General features: G+C 38.6%; 1 protein-coding gene across 5 annotated transcripts in view; it reads right to left on the bottom strand.

Moving 5' to 3' along the window:
- The window catches only part of LOC114660524 (NACHT, LRR and PYD domains-containing protein 6-like), a 48705-nt gene extending 37993 nt beyond the window's left edge, over positions 1-10712 (bottom strand). Inside the window, exons 1-3 of one of the 5 annotated variants that reach the window (XM_028813269.2) lie at positions 10472-10700; positions 5667-5734; positions 1802-2073 (exon numbers count right to left, since the gene is read on the bottom strand). In XM_028813269.2, coding sequence (XP_028669102.2) covers positions 1802-2066 — 265 coding nt within the window. In that variant the 5' untranslated portion in view covers positions 2067-2073; positions 5667-5734; positions 10472-10700. Of the gene's footprint in view, positions 1-1801; positions 2078-5666; positions 5735-5940; positions 6049-10447 lie in introns of those variants that run through there. The other 4 variants (XM_051933488.1, XM_051933487.1, XM_051933486.1 and 1 more) reach the window with 4 other exon arrangements.
- Positions 10713-14784: the final 4072 nt, after the last annotated feature.

The following is a 14784-nucleotide window of genomic DNA, read 5'->3' on the forward strand; positions in this document are numbered from 1 at the left end:
GCAGCACTTTCTCCATCCTTCTAGCTAGAATTTTTGAGAGTATCTTAACATCATTATTCAGGAATGAAATTGGTCTGTATGATGCACATTGTAACAAGTCCTTATTTTGTTTAGGAAAGACGGTGCTTGTCGAAATGTTTGAGGTAGTATTTGGTTGTCTCTAGCTTCTGTAAATGTTGCCAATAAGAAGGGAGCTAGCTGAGTGGAGAATTTCTTATAAAATTCTACGGGGTAACCATCAGGGCCTGCTGATTTCCTGCTTTGTAGTAACTTTATAGCATCTAGTAATTCTGTTAGCGTTAGAGGTTTATCCAGTTCCTCAGCACTTAAAGCATCTATTTGTGGTGTCTGTATTGTATCCAGAAATGCATTAGATTGTGTGTTGTCTTCTTTGAGCTCAGTAGAATATAAGGATTTATAATAATCTCTAAATGTGTGCATTATATTTTTATGGTCTATAATTTCTTCACCATTCGTGTTGGTAATTACTGGTATTGCATTGCGAACTTCTTGTTTGTGAATTTGTTGAGCTAAAAGCTTATTAGCTTTTTCTCCGTGTTCATAGTAATGATGTCTAGACTTATAAATAAGTTGTTCAGTTTCTTTAGTTGTTAAGATGTTAAGTTCTGTATGCAGGGCCTGCCTTTTCCTGTGAAGAGCTTCGCTTGGACGCCTGGCTTGTTCTTCATCTATTCTAGTAATTTCGCTTCTTAGCTCTGATATTTTCTTGGTTTCTAATTTATTTCTGTGGGAAACAAATGAAATAATCTGTCCTCTTAAAAAGGCCTTTAGAGTTTCCCAGAGTGTTCCTGCGGAGACCTCTGTGGGCATGTTTGTCTCTAGGAAGAAGCTGATTCGTTTGGATAGAAATTCTGTGCAGTTCTCGTCTGCCAGTAGAAGAGGGTTAAGGCGCAGTGGATCTTTATTAAAGTGATTCTGAGGAGTGACAATCAAGCTATAAAACACGGACAGGTTAGAATTGAAGCTAGACAACAAAGACCAACATCAGAATTCTCCTATTGCTCAAATTAGATTTCCCACATTCTTGGTTAAATTTCCCTTTTACTTTTCCACACTGTTAGTAATTTCAGATATACCTCTTACTAGACTTTCTAAATATTAAACACACAAGTTAATTGGGGACTTCTACACATACCCAAACCACACAAAATGTTTGATTTCCTTCACACTTTTGACATTCTTTGTGCTTCAGGCATTTGGATTTGTCACCCACTTAAGCTCCACTGGTTCTACACACTCCTCAGCATCTCCATTCACTCTCACTAGCATTTTCTTTTGTTCTTTTCCTGCAAAAGGGCATTTTCCCTTGTTTCTTTCTTTACTAAAAACAAGAGAGAACCATTCAAAGGAGCTAAAAACAAACTTTGATCAATTCCATTCCCTGGTTTTGTTGGCCTAAGTTTACTAATGAGAGGCAATTTATGTAAAACCGAATGAAGCTGTGTGACTCCAGATGGACTGTGGGCCTATTTTCAATATCTTTAGGTGCCTATGTGATCAAGACATCCACCAAACATATTATGTCTTGGAAAGCCTTGGACCAGCTAGGATTAATTTTTTTCTCTTTGATCCTGAATTTTGATTAATCCAATTTGTGTATGTGGAATAAATCACATAGATTAGCTGATTTCACTTGAAAAACAGGTGTTTGGCCTTCTTATGATGGTTAGAACACAATAACTAAACAGCATCATAACTGCCTCCCTTACATTGATAATGGCATGTTAATTCCCAAGAGCATTTTAGATATACTGCTTAACTGCTAATGGCATTTCCTTACCTTTATGTTCAGCTCTAAGTTTTTCAGCCACATTCCTATTACCAATATGCTCCAAGATTTTCACAGACTCCACCACAGCATTGTCATCAAAACATCGAACTATATTATTAACTGTGTCGTAATAGTCAGCCTTTTCTAGGACACTCCATGGAATCTTTAACCCATGTACTTTATGTTCTCTCAGTTTCTCACGAAATCGTTTGAAATCCTGTTCACCAAGCTCTTCCAAGTGCTTCAAGATCATATCTGTGATGCTGGGCTCCATTGTTTACCTGTCTGATGATTAAAAAAACAGAGATGAGACACTTATAATCAGTTAAATCACTATCTGAAATTAACCAAATAAACTTGCATAGAAGGCTACTCAGCAAGAGGACTTCAGGCTTTCTGATAAATCAGTATTTTATTTTCACTGAAACCAGGAACCACAAGAATCCAGAATGGGGCTGATGGCCATGTAATCAGGTGTCTTTAGTTATACTCTACTCTAAAGAAGGTAATATTCGAATTTTGTGCCCCCCACCCACCCCGTTATAACTTTCTTCCCAATAGCGTACATAGCTTATATTTTAACTTGCACCAACAGCAAGGCACACCCAAATTTCGTCAAGATCAGTTCAGGTGTTTTTGTGCACTTAGAGAACAAATAAACAGACAAACAGACAGATCCAAGTGAAAACAGCTTATGATTTTATTTATATAGATTTTATTATTTTTTTCTTATCACTGATTTTAGTTTTGAGGTAAAAAGTGTATTTAAGTTAGTTAAATTATTTTTGCATTCTTTCCAATGCCACTTAGTTTTTGGACACTGCCATTCCACACATGTGTTGCCACGATGCAGTGACCTGTTTGTAAGGGGTGTGGTTTCAGAAGTCACAACCTGTGACACACTGGTGTGAGAGTTTCAAGGTCAGTGTAATTCACTAGATTAAGGATAAATTTCCTCAAAACTTTGCATTTGATTTTTTTCAATAGAATTACCTGGCACAAGAACTAGTTTCATCCTTGACTTTGATTTACAATTTTTGTTTGGCCTTGATCATAGTGCATTTTGACTTTCTGATTTCGTCCGTTGCCTATTTATATTGGCTATGTTTCATTTTCTGGTTCCTTCTCATTTAAAAATCTGATGTCGTCATCTACAGTATTACACGCACATATGGCTCCATTAAGAATAGTGCAAAACAAAACTAACCAATACAACAAAATATAGTGTCTAAAAACAGCACCCAATGTTGCTATGCTTGTAACACTCTTTATGTACATTTTATTGAGGGGAGAAAATCTGGTCTTTTAGAAGTGAAAGGTCCCTTTAATATGCTTTCTATTCCTTTAACTCTAGATCCCAGCATGCTTTGCTGGTCTCGAAGTAAGCTTGGATTGGCAGATGAATATGGTTATGGTACAATGGATATGGATATTGTTATAGTAAATAAGCAGAAAGGAGGAAGTGGTGCATCTGGGTTTGGAATTCTGGGGTATAAGGTGACATAGTCCAGCGGCAAGGAGTACAGTTTTAAATAGCAGTCAACTGAAGAGGGTAAAACCTATGTAACTTTGTGTTTACAAAAAAATTTTGGACTACATTGGACAGAGGTAACTCTTACATATATAATCTTACTATTTTTATAAATTTTAACTGTATAAAATGAAGGTATTTTACTAGAACCTTACACATAGTGAAGAGTGAAATAATTCATGTGAAACTGAATTCGCAGTGAAATTCAGTGTTCTGCTTCTAGTGAAATTTTAGGCATTAACACAAAAAGAATGGCGTCTAGCTCCCGTCCAGAACTGCTTTCATGCATTACATTTACATATGCATCTATTTTCATAGTAGACCATTTTTTCCAAAACAATTTATAAAAGAGGTCAACATACTCAAGTAAACATTAGTTTGGGGACTGTTTGGGGATAAGTGTTATGGGACAAAGGTACAAAGTAGATTACCACAAGTGAAGAGCTCTAAACAAAGTATAATCTAGTTACAAGTCCCTGATTTACAAACCTAACGGTTAGATAAAAATTAACCAACCAAGACAGTCTTCAGACACTTCTTGAACACATCGAGGGAGTCAGAATTTCAAATGGAGGTGGCAGCTCATTCCAGCAGCCAGGAGCTACACAAGAAAAGTGCCTGGACTGAGATTTGATTCCATGCAGAAGTGGCATCTCCAGACACTGTTTATCAGCAGATCTGAGTGGTCATGAAAGAGCATAGGACCTCATAAGTGTCTCCATATATATAGGTGTAGGCCCTCTGACTACTCTGGAGGCAAGTGTCAATGATTTCAACTTAATATGTGCCACTACAGGAAGCAAGTGTAGTGATCTGGAGCGAGGAGTGATGTGTCTGCCTCAGCTGCTTAAACACTAGATGTGCCATTGTGTTTTGAATTACCTGCAGTAGCTTTGTAACGCATGCTGGTGCTCCTGCCAGAAGAGAATTGCAGTAGTCTAACCATGACAAAAAAAAAGCCTGGACCAAGAGTGTGCTGCATATTCTGTCAGACACGGTCTGATCTTATGCATATTGTACTGAGTGAATCTGTAAGGCTGTGAGACCATAGTAATGTGGCCCACGAGGGACAGCAGGTCATCAATCACCACCCCAAATTTGCGTACTGACTTGGGAGGTATTACTGTAGTGATAATGAACAAAGCTGAACAGAGATGTGGCGCTGAATAGACAGACAAGCAGGAATAACAAGAAGGTCCATCTTTGCCAGAGCTGGAGATGGTGTTCCATCATTCAGGCTGCAAAATCAGAGAAACATGCAGAGATTCTAGCTGATACTTTGTGGTCCTCTGGGGGGAACAACAGGTATAAACTGTGTATCAGCAGCATAACACTGATGAGAGAAACCATTAGACTTAAGAATAGGACCTTCTTTTGACACATGGAAGCCAATGCCTTCTTGAGGTATTGGGCTCTGGGCAGAAAGCACGGGATAACAGTCATTTGTAGGACACACAGCCACCCATACCAGAGTAATATACGAGGATGTGTCAGTAATTATCCACACTTTTGTGATAATGCTCGGCTCTTCGCTTGCAGCAAAGAAGAGCACCAAGTAATTAGCTTTTTACGGGATGAAGGTGTACCAGGCATCGAATTTCTCACTGGTTTGTCAGAATCAGTGTACAGACTTGTCGAATGGTGTCATCAGTACACCCTGCTCATTCTTCATTCTTTACACTTGTCTGACCATTTTTGAACTTCTCATTAGTAAACACTTCACTGTGGTAAAACACTGTTTCCATATTGTACAGAAGCCATCTATGGATTTACCACTGACAGACAATGTTTCCAAATGAGAACGGGGAAAGCTGTAAAGCCAGCTCAAACAAAATTATCACAAATGCACCAACTTACAGCAGATATTTGGACTTTAGAATCAATCACAAGTGAACACTGGGGGACAAACAGTCAGGCACCTAACCTACAGCCTAAGCTAGATGAGGTGGCAGTTCAACACCAGTGCCACCATGTCACCCACAACGATTACAGTACCATACAATACATTATGTAGCTTGTGCTGAAATGCTTCCACAGACCAGTTTTCTCGAGATTGTATGTTTGTTTAACTCACAAAATAGGTTCTTCTTCCACACCTTAACCATATGTTTTCTGAAAAAAGTTATGGGGCAAATTAACTAGAAATAGACATTTGGCCAGGTGGGAATAAATGAGTGTGTGGGTGAGTGGGTGAATTGGGGTTTGAATGGGTGAGCTGTGAGGGCAGGATGGTGTTGTGTGCCCTGTGATTAAGTGGAACTTGATCAAGGAGTTATTCCTGACAGGATAATCTCCAGTAGCTGAAGCATTTGAAACAAAGAAAACACAGAATTGCATTCTTACCTTCAGAATGCAGGCAGATTAAACGACTTTCATAGGATCACACAAGGAATCAGAGCTCAGGTTGGAACCTGCAAAAGACATGTTAGAGGCCATGTTTATAGCTGCAAATTGAAAAAGATGATGGCCTTGCTTCAGACACACACAAATTTAAGGTATCACCAAAAGAAAATGTTAGCACATTTTTTCCAGAAGGAAAGGTAGGAAGATCTAACTTCTATTCACAGAAATAAATTCTTACAGAAAAAACCTAGAAGCTTAAAAGAAACTATCTCACATTATTATTTTTCAGGCAAATTTCTCTTAGCTCAGCTTGTTTAACCCACTTATGAATGCCAGAGCCTCCTCCTGTAACCTCAAGTTCAAGACAGACTACATTCCTGTCAAGACCTCCGGTCTCTCATGAGCCAAGGAAAACAACAGACACAGTTCAGAGCTTCTGAAATGGTTCTCTATGGAACATTTTATTTAATAATTGACCCAAGATCAGCAAATTTTTTATTTATATAATCACTCTCACTCTCACCTTGTCTCAGCTGATATGCAGACATAGAAGACAGTCAGTGTAACCAATTTGCCCAGTTTCCAATTTTGACACTGAATGTTTAAACATTTCATATTTACATTTGACAGTTCAAATCTGTAAATTTACATTACACATGGTATATTAACACAATCAACTTGCCATTTATACAGAAAAATGATCAGACACAGACTAATGTTGACATTTAAGTTAGATATTTAGTATTTAAATGAAATATTTCGGCATTAAGGTGTGACATTTAGCATTTAAGTGTAGCATTTAGCCATTTAAATTGGACATTTACCATTCAAGTGTAACATTTAGCCATTTAATTTGAGCATTTAACATTTAACTTTGACAGCATTTAGCAGAGACATTTAGCATTTAGGTTTGACATTTAGCAGAGACATTTACCATTTAAGTTGGACACTTACATGTGAGATGTAACCATTTATGTGGGCCATTTCCCATTTCAAAAATGAGCACATTTGAGAAAAAGAGAATTTTTGCATATGACATGCTGTAGATGTATTATAAATGAAGGTACAAAAAACAAATACATGTAAAATTCCATTACAACGAACTGCCAGGGACCTAAAAATATTTTGTTGTAATGAAAATTTCGTTGTAATGAGATTCTGTATTTGCTGCTATAGTGCTTTCTTTAACTTTTATCAATTATAATCTTTTCCTGTCTACAAGTTATGCTGACGAGAATTTTTCTCAGCATTTCCTTGCGATAATACACTTTCAGGGTGCGAATGATGCCCAAATACAATGGCTGAAGCACTGCTGTGCAATTGAGTGGGAGGAATTCAATACCAACATTATTTAAATGCGGAAGCCTGTTGTGGGCAGCACAGTTATCAATCAGAAGCCAAATCATCCTTTTCTTCTTCTTCATATTGTGAGGTTTCTAAGCTCTTTTGGGAATCCCATTTGATTCCCAATATTGTTACATGCTTGATTACGAATTGTTATATTGATATTACACGGGCTTTACATACACAGTAAGCTGCAGTTCCAACAGAAACTTTTGTAAACCCTTTTTTTCATTTTTCATGTAAAGCGCTAAATAAAATACCATCGAAGTGCTGAACTCACACAAAAACAAGTTGCGATGCAGTTCTAGGGACGCCTTCACGATCTGTGACATTCATGTTTCAGATTGGTTTTACTCCTTTCTAAGAGCACTTCATTTGTTGAACAAAACTCATCCTATGGCGTTTACAGAGAAGATGTACAATGTACTACTGCTGCTCTTTCTCGTTCAGTCCTGCAAGTATCGCAAGGACTGCAGTCCACCATATGCAACCTACTAAGGGGAACCGGTAAACTTCCCCCATGTAAGATGAGTGAGAATAATTATATAATAGGAAAAAAATACGAACTTTACTGATAATCAAGCTACATCGGGGATATCAGCCTAAGTTTTATTAAACGTGCTGCTTCACTAATTTTTTAAACACCTCAGACTGAATCATAGCTATATACAGTATATATAACAGTGAGCCCAGAACTGATAGAATTCTGAGACAACTGACATTTTCCAACTTTGTGTTGTCGCGGGTTCCTTCTCTCTGCTGTCGTGTTAACGTATCAATAGTGAAACATTCTGAGACCTCAGTGTTAATCCGTACTTAATTCAATTCAAAAACTGCACGTCGTTATTTCTGTCTGCGTCTGGAGAAGCCAGGTTGCCCGGCACATTTTATATGCTCGTGGGAAGAAGAAGGCAGGGAGGACAAGACGAACAAGTGCCTTCTGCTGAGCTCACCGCGGTTCTGAAGCTCACATTTCGCCAGTTCCCTCTGATGGTTCAAGCACATCGTTACCTTTGGTAAAGTTTAGCAATGGCTCGCTCTGCTAATCGCTTGCTTCGAGCCGCGCTTAGATGTTTGCCTTTTCTTATCTTGATGAACTCTTTGCAGTCTGCAGATTTCGAGGATAATAAAAATAATACATTTTATTTATATAGCGCCTTTCCCATGCTCAAGGCACTTACAGAATATAATAAAGAACGGCAGTGTATACAGTATATAGCATTGTACAAACCAGATAAATAAAGAAGATTAAGACAGTGAATTCTGGAAAAAAAAAAAACAGACAACATAATTGATGGCATAGCACACACACACACAGGTTACATTAGCAACTTGACAGAGAGGTAAACTGAGAGAAGGGTAATAAAGTCAAGTAGAGCTAAAAGCCTTCCTGAACAGATGACTTTTGAGTTGTTTTTTAAAAGAATTCATGGAGTCAGCTGACCTGATTAATTTCGGTAGGTCATTCCAGAGTCTGGGCGCTATACAGCTGAAGGCCCTGTCACCCATGGAGTGTAGATTAGTGAGGGGCACAACAAGATTACCAGAATCAGAGGACCTTAGTGGGCGGGCAGGCACATAGTGTTGGAGAAGGTCATTGATGTATTTTGGTGCGAGGTTATTTAAGGCTTTGTAGGTTATTAGTAGGATTTTATATTCGATTCTGTAAGACACAGGGAGCCAGTGAAGACGGAGCAGGATGGGTGTGATGTGCTCGCTGCTGCTGGTTCGAGTAAGGACTCTTGCAGCTGAGTTTTGAATAAGCTGAAGCTGTGATATAAGATTAGAAGGGGCACCTGCCAGTAGGGAATCACAATAATCGATGCGGGATGTGATAAAAGCATGGACAAGTTTCTCAGCATTAGAGAAGGAGAGGAAGGAGCGAACACGGATCATCACATCGGTTTGTTGCCTGTACTGTCAAGCGATGCAGCACAACAGTTCACTGTTTTGTTTAGCCTAAAAATGCAAACTAAATAAACAAATAAAATGAATTAATGTTTTCAAAACTTAAACACATACTTTGTGGATGGCACTGTGGTTATCCGATAAGGGCGCCTTGCGGGGGCGTCTGCTGCGCCAAGGTTCTCAAGCCTAGTTCTACAGGCTTTAAATTTAAAATTACGCAACAATCATAACGCTCTCCGCCATAGTTCCATGTATCATATTACAATATTAATTACACGACATTCTCATACAGTCAACTTCATTTTCATGATATGTTATTTCATGACGATATAACACGTTTAGTATAACCGGGAAAAGGCACCCGCAATGTAAAAGATCTGCCGTCTTCAAAGTGCCGACATGTCGGCCCACTCACGCACGGTTCGATCGCGGGGTGGTGGACCTCGAGCGGTGGGCTGCTGAATATCCAAAAGCTTCAATCCGCTCTCTCTCCCGCTCACAGTAACGCAGTTAAAGAAGAGGAGGAAGCGCCCTGGGTGCTCAACTCCAGGAAAAGTGAAGCATTCAGTGTCTGGAAAAAAATCCCCCAAAGGCTGCTACCTTCTAACAAACAGTACAGTATACCTTTGCATGTGTTGGTGGTGGGGGTGGGGTCTTTAAGGTGAACTTGAATTTTGAAACCTATTGCCAAGTTAGGAAGCTCTCTGGGTGTTGAATTCATTAATGCAACAAAAAGTCATTTCAGTTAAGAGCACAACACCTGACTGACATCATCACAAATTTATAAACAGCAACTTAAAACAATTTAATAATGCAGAATTGCACAGTGGATAAGCAGCATCTTGTTATTCCAAACAGTTTTATAGATTACTTAAATTAATGTATTAATGTACACAAGTAATAGATAATAACTCGTTTACATAATGTACACAAGTGCATTATGTACTGTAAATTAATAAACCAAATGAATCCCGTTGAGGGTCGCGTGGCACCATAAGTCGTCGGTGAATCACGAACATACTTACACATGCAGAACGCCAATGCATAATAAAATAAAACGCCAAGTTTTGAGGCGGGGTGGGTTTCCTGTCCATCACAGAATACAGAGTGCAACTTTTTATTTCTTTTAGCAATACAAATTGTATTGAATACAACAAGCGCATAGATAAATAACCTGCTGGCACAAGTGCGAATGTCCTGGTACCACTGCACAACAACAACGTAAGAAGCTCACGCACTTGCTCCAAACAGTCGATAACGCCAGGCGTGCAAATCAACACAATCGTCACTAACGGCTCGCTTGTACAGTTTAAATATGCCTCCAACCGAACTCTACAATATGGAGGAGGAAAGTCTATTTAAGTATGAAATCAAAGTTTAGTTTTCGGCTAACAAAAGAGCAGGAGCCGAAGTACTTGGTATAAACTAAATGGCAGTAAATCAAAGTCGTCACCACGACTAACAGCACCGACCAAAAGTCGCTGCATCAGCAGTTTCCCGTAAAAGCTTTTTTTCCGTGAAATACACACCGTGACCCAAGAAACGATAATTACTTGCGTGAAAGAGATGCGATTTGCAGCTGAGAATCTCCGTGTATGTCGCGCCTGGACGGAGCTGTGTGCACGATGTCCTTTTTGGGGGGGGGGTCTTACGTGAAGACGGGGAGGATGGGCTGAATGCGCCGTCTGTCAAGAAAAAAATAAAAGAACGGAAGTTTGTGAAATTTGAATCGCTTTCCCGATGAGAATCGAAAGTGATCAACCACATCGGCCATTTCCTGCTTGCGCTATTGTGATTTCTGTAATCGTGTATAAAAAATCTGTTCTCGCTTTATTCTGAACATAAAATCCTTTCCTTCTTTGTTTTTTCTGGTCTGTGATAGAAGACGCCAACTTTCAGCAAGCTTAGTTCATCTTCATTCTAGAGGCAAAACTCACAACGTGGACAGATGTTTTCCTGCACGCACAGCACCACTAGATGGCAGTCGACTCCGTAAAAGAAGGCGAACGTGCAGCACACGTTCACGACTCGCAGACAGTCGCGCGTTAGCAGAACATCGCCAATGGTGACTCTCTAGACAGACGTTGCATTGTTCTAGGGTAAATTAAGACAACTTTGTTCAGATGCATTTTTTGTTTGTTATAAATATTGTGCTATTGTCGCTAGTCACTCGTGCAAGTTGTGTATTTCACGGTAATGTGTACACATTCAAGTCAAGTGAGCTTATTTTGAACAGCGGTCTTCACTGGGGGCAGGCGCAGAGCGCTGTGACAAGAGCTCACGTAAATACAATTATGCATTTATCAGGTTTGTTAAAACACACGCAAACGAAGAAGAAACTGATCAACATACGTGGAAACCAGTAAGAATGGTCCATTAATTAATTGTTGAACTATGGTCAATTGACACATGGACCTAAAGTGGTATAATGAACTATAATTCCGTTTAGATTTTAATTCTAGTTTAAACTCAGTAATTTAAAGGAAATTTGTGCCTACAAGAAGTAATCACTCCTTAAAATTATGTATTATTTTATCTAACAGATAACATTAGGAGGAGTGTTGTTTGGAATGATGACAGCGAATTAAGGTACAGTAGTTTCACAACAATGCACAACGAGGCCGAAGTTACGGGAGCTGCTAATCGGAGGTTTCTTATTCCAGCTAGCTAGTTATTCACACAGATTGTGAAAATCAGCCACTTATTCAACGTTAACAACAAGACAGGATCCTTTGTTAAACTGCAGTTGTGTTATACCCGAGTAACGAGGGTCAAATGGACTGTCAAATAACTGGCATACTATCTAACCAGTGATCTCAAACTCCGGTCCTGGAGGGCCGCAGTGGCTACAGGTTTTCTTTCTAACTCTTTTCTTAATTAGTGACCCGTTTTTGCTGCTAATTAACTTCTTTTTAATTAATATTAATTGACTTGCTCTTGAAGACTCAGATCCCTAAGTTGTTTCTTTTTCCTTAATTGTAGCAGCCAAACAACAATGAGATATAAAATGAACCAAAACATAACCATCAAACTGTGTCTATCATACAATATCTGAAAAAATGGAAGGATGAAGGTCTTAGGAATGTTGGTCTACTCAGATCCCCAAAACATTTTAACAGTGCTTATAGAAAAGAGAAAATCAACAATTTTGAAAATGTATGTTATTGCACAATGAGAGCAGCAACAAGATAGAGAATTAAAGAACGGGATTAATTAACAACAAGAATTGGCGCCTAATTAAGCAACTGCTTGGAGTGAAATTGGTTGGAGTTTGAGACCCTGACTTAGTTTGTCTTCTGTTGGCTCACTCACTTCACATTTCATTTCTGTTTGGGTGCCATTTAAGGAAAGAAATGAAGCAATTCAGAGGATCAAATCTTAAAAAACAAGTCAATTACAATGAAAGGAAAAAGTTAATTAGCTGCAAAAAATGGTCACCAATTAAGAAAAAGGTTAGAATGAAAACCTGCAGCCACTGCTGCCTTCCATGACCGGAGTTTGAGACCACTGACCTAATGAATGGCACTTACTGAGCTTTTCAATAGGCACTGTAAAGGGTTAAATGGCATCGGACCACCCTAATTTTCACAGTTTGGTGAAAAAGCAGATGCATTTTAAAATGAGTTTAGATATTACAGTAAATAACTGCAATTTTAAAAAGGCAGCTGTCTTGTTGCAAAACTTTGGAAATGATGGTACCTGAATTGGGCAGGGCAAAAGTCAATAGCAGCTTAACAAAAACATCAATCTGTCTTGCTTGTTAAAGGATAAATTCAGTATTTTACAAGTCAAAGTTATTTCTCTGTAACGTCACAAACATGGTATACTGTATATGCATTTACAACACAAAATTGTGTTCCAAAGTGCAGTGTTTTCTATAAATTCTTTAAAATATTTTGCCCACATTGGCATTTTACACTAGAGCCTGGATACAGGCAGAAGTGAAAAAACCTTAAAACTTACTGAATACATCCATTTTACAAGCCAAGACAGTTGTCGAGTATTGCTTCGCATCTTGGGATTACACAAACATTGCTTATACTGTACATGTCATTATTTCACAAAACAATATAAATAAAATGACACTCTGCCATTTTAAAAGGAAACGAGCTGTGCATGCTGCCTCAGCGTTTGTCTTCTTCCATGATAACCTTTCACCCTTGCCCCATTTCCCAGCATGGTTTCCTCATGAAAGACCAAATCACAGTAAACTGTTCATGCTACAAGGCTGGTTTTGTTTTGATTTACTGCCATACGTGAAGTGAGGACTCACACAAGTAAATAGAAAATGTATCCTTACCCCAAGCAAAATATTGCTAGGAATATACAATTAAATGACTATTTCCAGATCCCTTTCATTGTCACAAACATGGAAACACTGAAGACGTGTTTTCTTAGACTTCTGTTTTCCAGTTGTGCTTCGTGCCCTATTGCTACCATTGTAAAACATCAATATGAGCAAAATACATTTTTTAAAGCTTATAGGAAATATGTTACTTTAAAACTTATCCTTTAACATTGAATTAGTAAATGGTCTGCACAAGGTGTATAGATAAGTAGCTGCCTGGAATTGAGCAAGTAGTTAGGAGCACAAGACTGCACTTTGCCTAAAAATGAAATAGAAATATTGTCTACGATCTTAACAGTTACCATTAGTCCACCATTGTTTTTTTATTATGGTACATAGAATAAGTCATAGATAAACACACCACATCAGCCACTGTTCCAAAAGGTGACAAGACAGCTATATGTCTGCCATATTTGTAAGGTCAAGATCTGCCTGTCAACATAGTCATGTGTTCTCATGCCAAAATTATTCTCGACTAATTTTCATAAAGTTTGCTTTTATATAATTGTTAAAGATAATTGAGGAATAAATGAATAGAAGTAGAAGGAGTGAAATGAGGAACAGAGAACATCAGGTGAGCAGCTGCATTCTGGATTAGCTGATAATGGTTGAAGAAAGTCTTGTCAGAAGAAAGTTGCAATAGTCCAGCCAAAAGAGAATCAGTTAATTTTATAGCATAATTAGTGAGGAAGAATCAGATCCTCTGAATATTATGAACAAAGAAACAACAGGACCGGGTCATTGAAGATACAGGGTCATGCCAAGATTCCTGACCATGACTGATGGTGAAAGGGTAACATCTTTAAAGGCGATGTTTAGAAACAAATCTGAGGAAGCAGAATCAGAGGGCAATTAGTGATATCTGACTTTGAAAGGTTAAGTTTAAGGAAATGATCATTCATCCATCATGAGATGGCAGAGAGACAGCTGGAGATCTTGACTGAAACCTGTGGATTGTAATAGAGAAATGAGAGGAAGATCTATGCTTCATCAGCATAGAGGTGGTTGAGGAAGCCAGGACAAGTAAAATTGTGCCTAAGGAATGAACATAGAGAGAATAGAGAAGTGGACCCACTACTGATCCTTGAGGCATGCTTGTAGAAAGTTTCGATGGAGAAGACCATAAAACACAGCATGATCAGCCTGAAAGGCAATATCAAAAGATGATCACAGGTCAAGCAGAATAAGGGCACAGCAGAGAGAAAAATCTCGAACAGCTCTAAGAGCATTGGTGACTGAAAGCAATGAGATCTCAGTAGAGAGACCCTTTGGAATCCAGATTGATGCAGAGCTGGTACTGTAGATTGATGTCAAAGAGAGAGTTATCTGTGGACTATGTGTTCTAGAGTCTTAGACATGATGGCAGAAGGAGGACAGGAAGATAATTCTCAATGGGAAATGGGTAGAGAGAGGGTTCTTTGAAAATAAGGGTTACATGAAACTTCCTGAAATCAATAGGGAATTGAAAAGAGAACAGATGTAGGGGATCAAAGAAGGAGAGATGGACTGAAGATGATG

Source organism: Erpetoichthys calabaricus, chromosome 11 (genome assembly GCF_900747795.2).
Source record: "Erpetoichthys calabaricus chromosome 11, fErpCal1.3, whole genome shotgun sequence".
In the NCBI taxonomy this organism is placed as follows: Eukaryota; Metazoa; Chordata; class Cladistia; order Polypteriformes; family Polypteridae; genus Erpetoichthys; species Erpetoichthys calabaricus.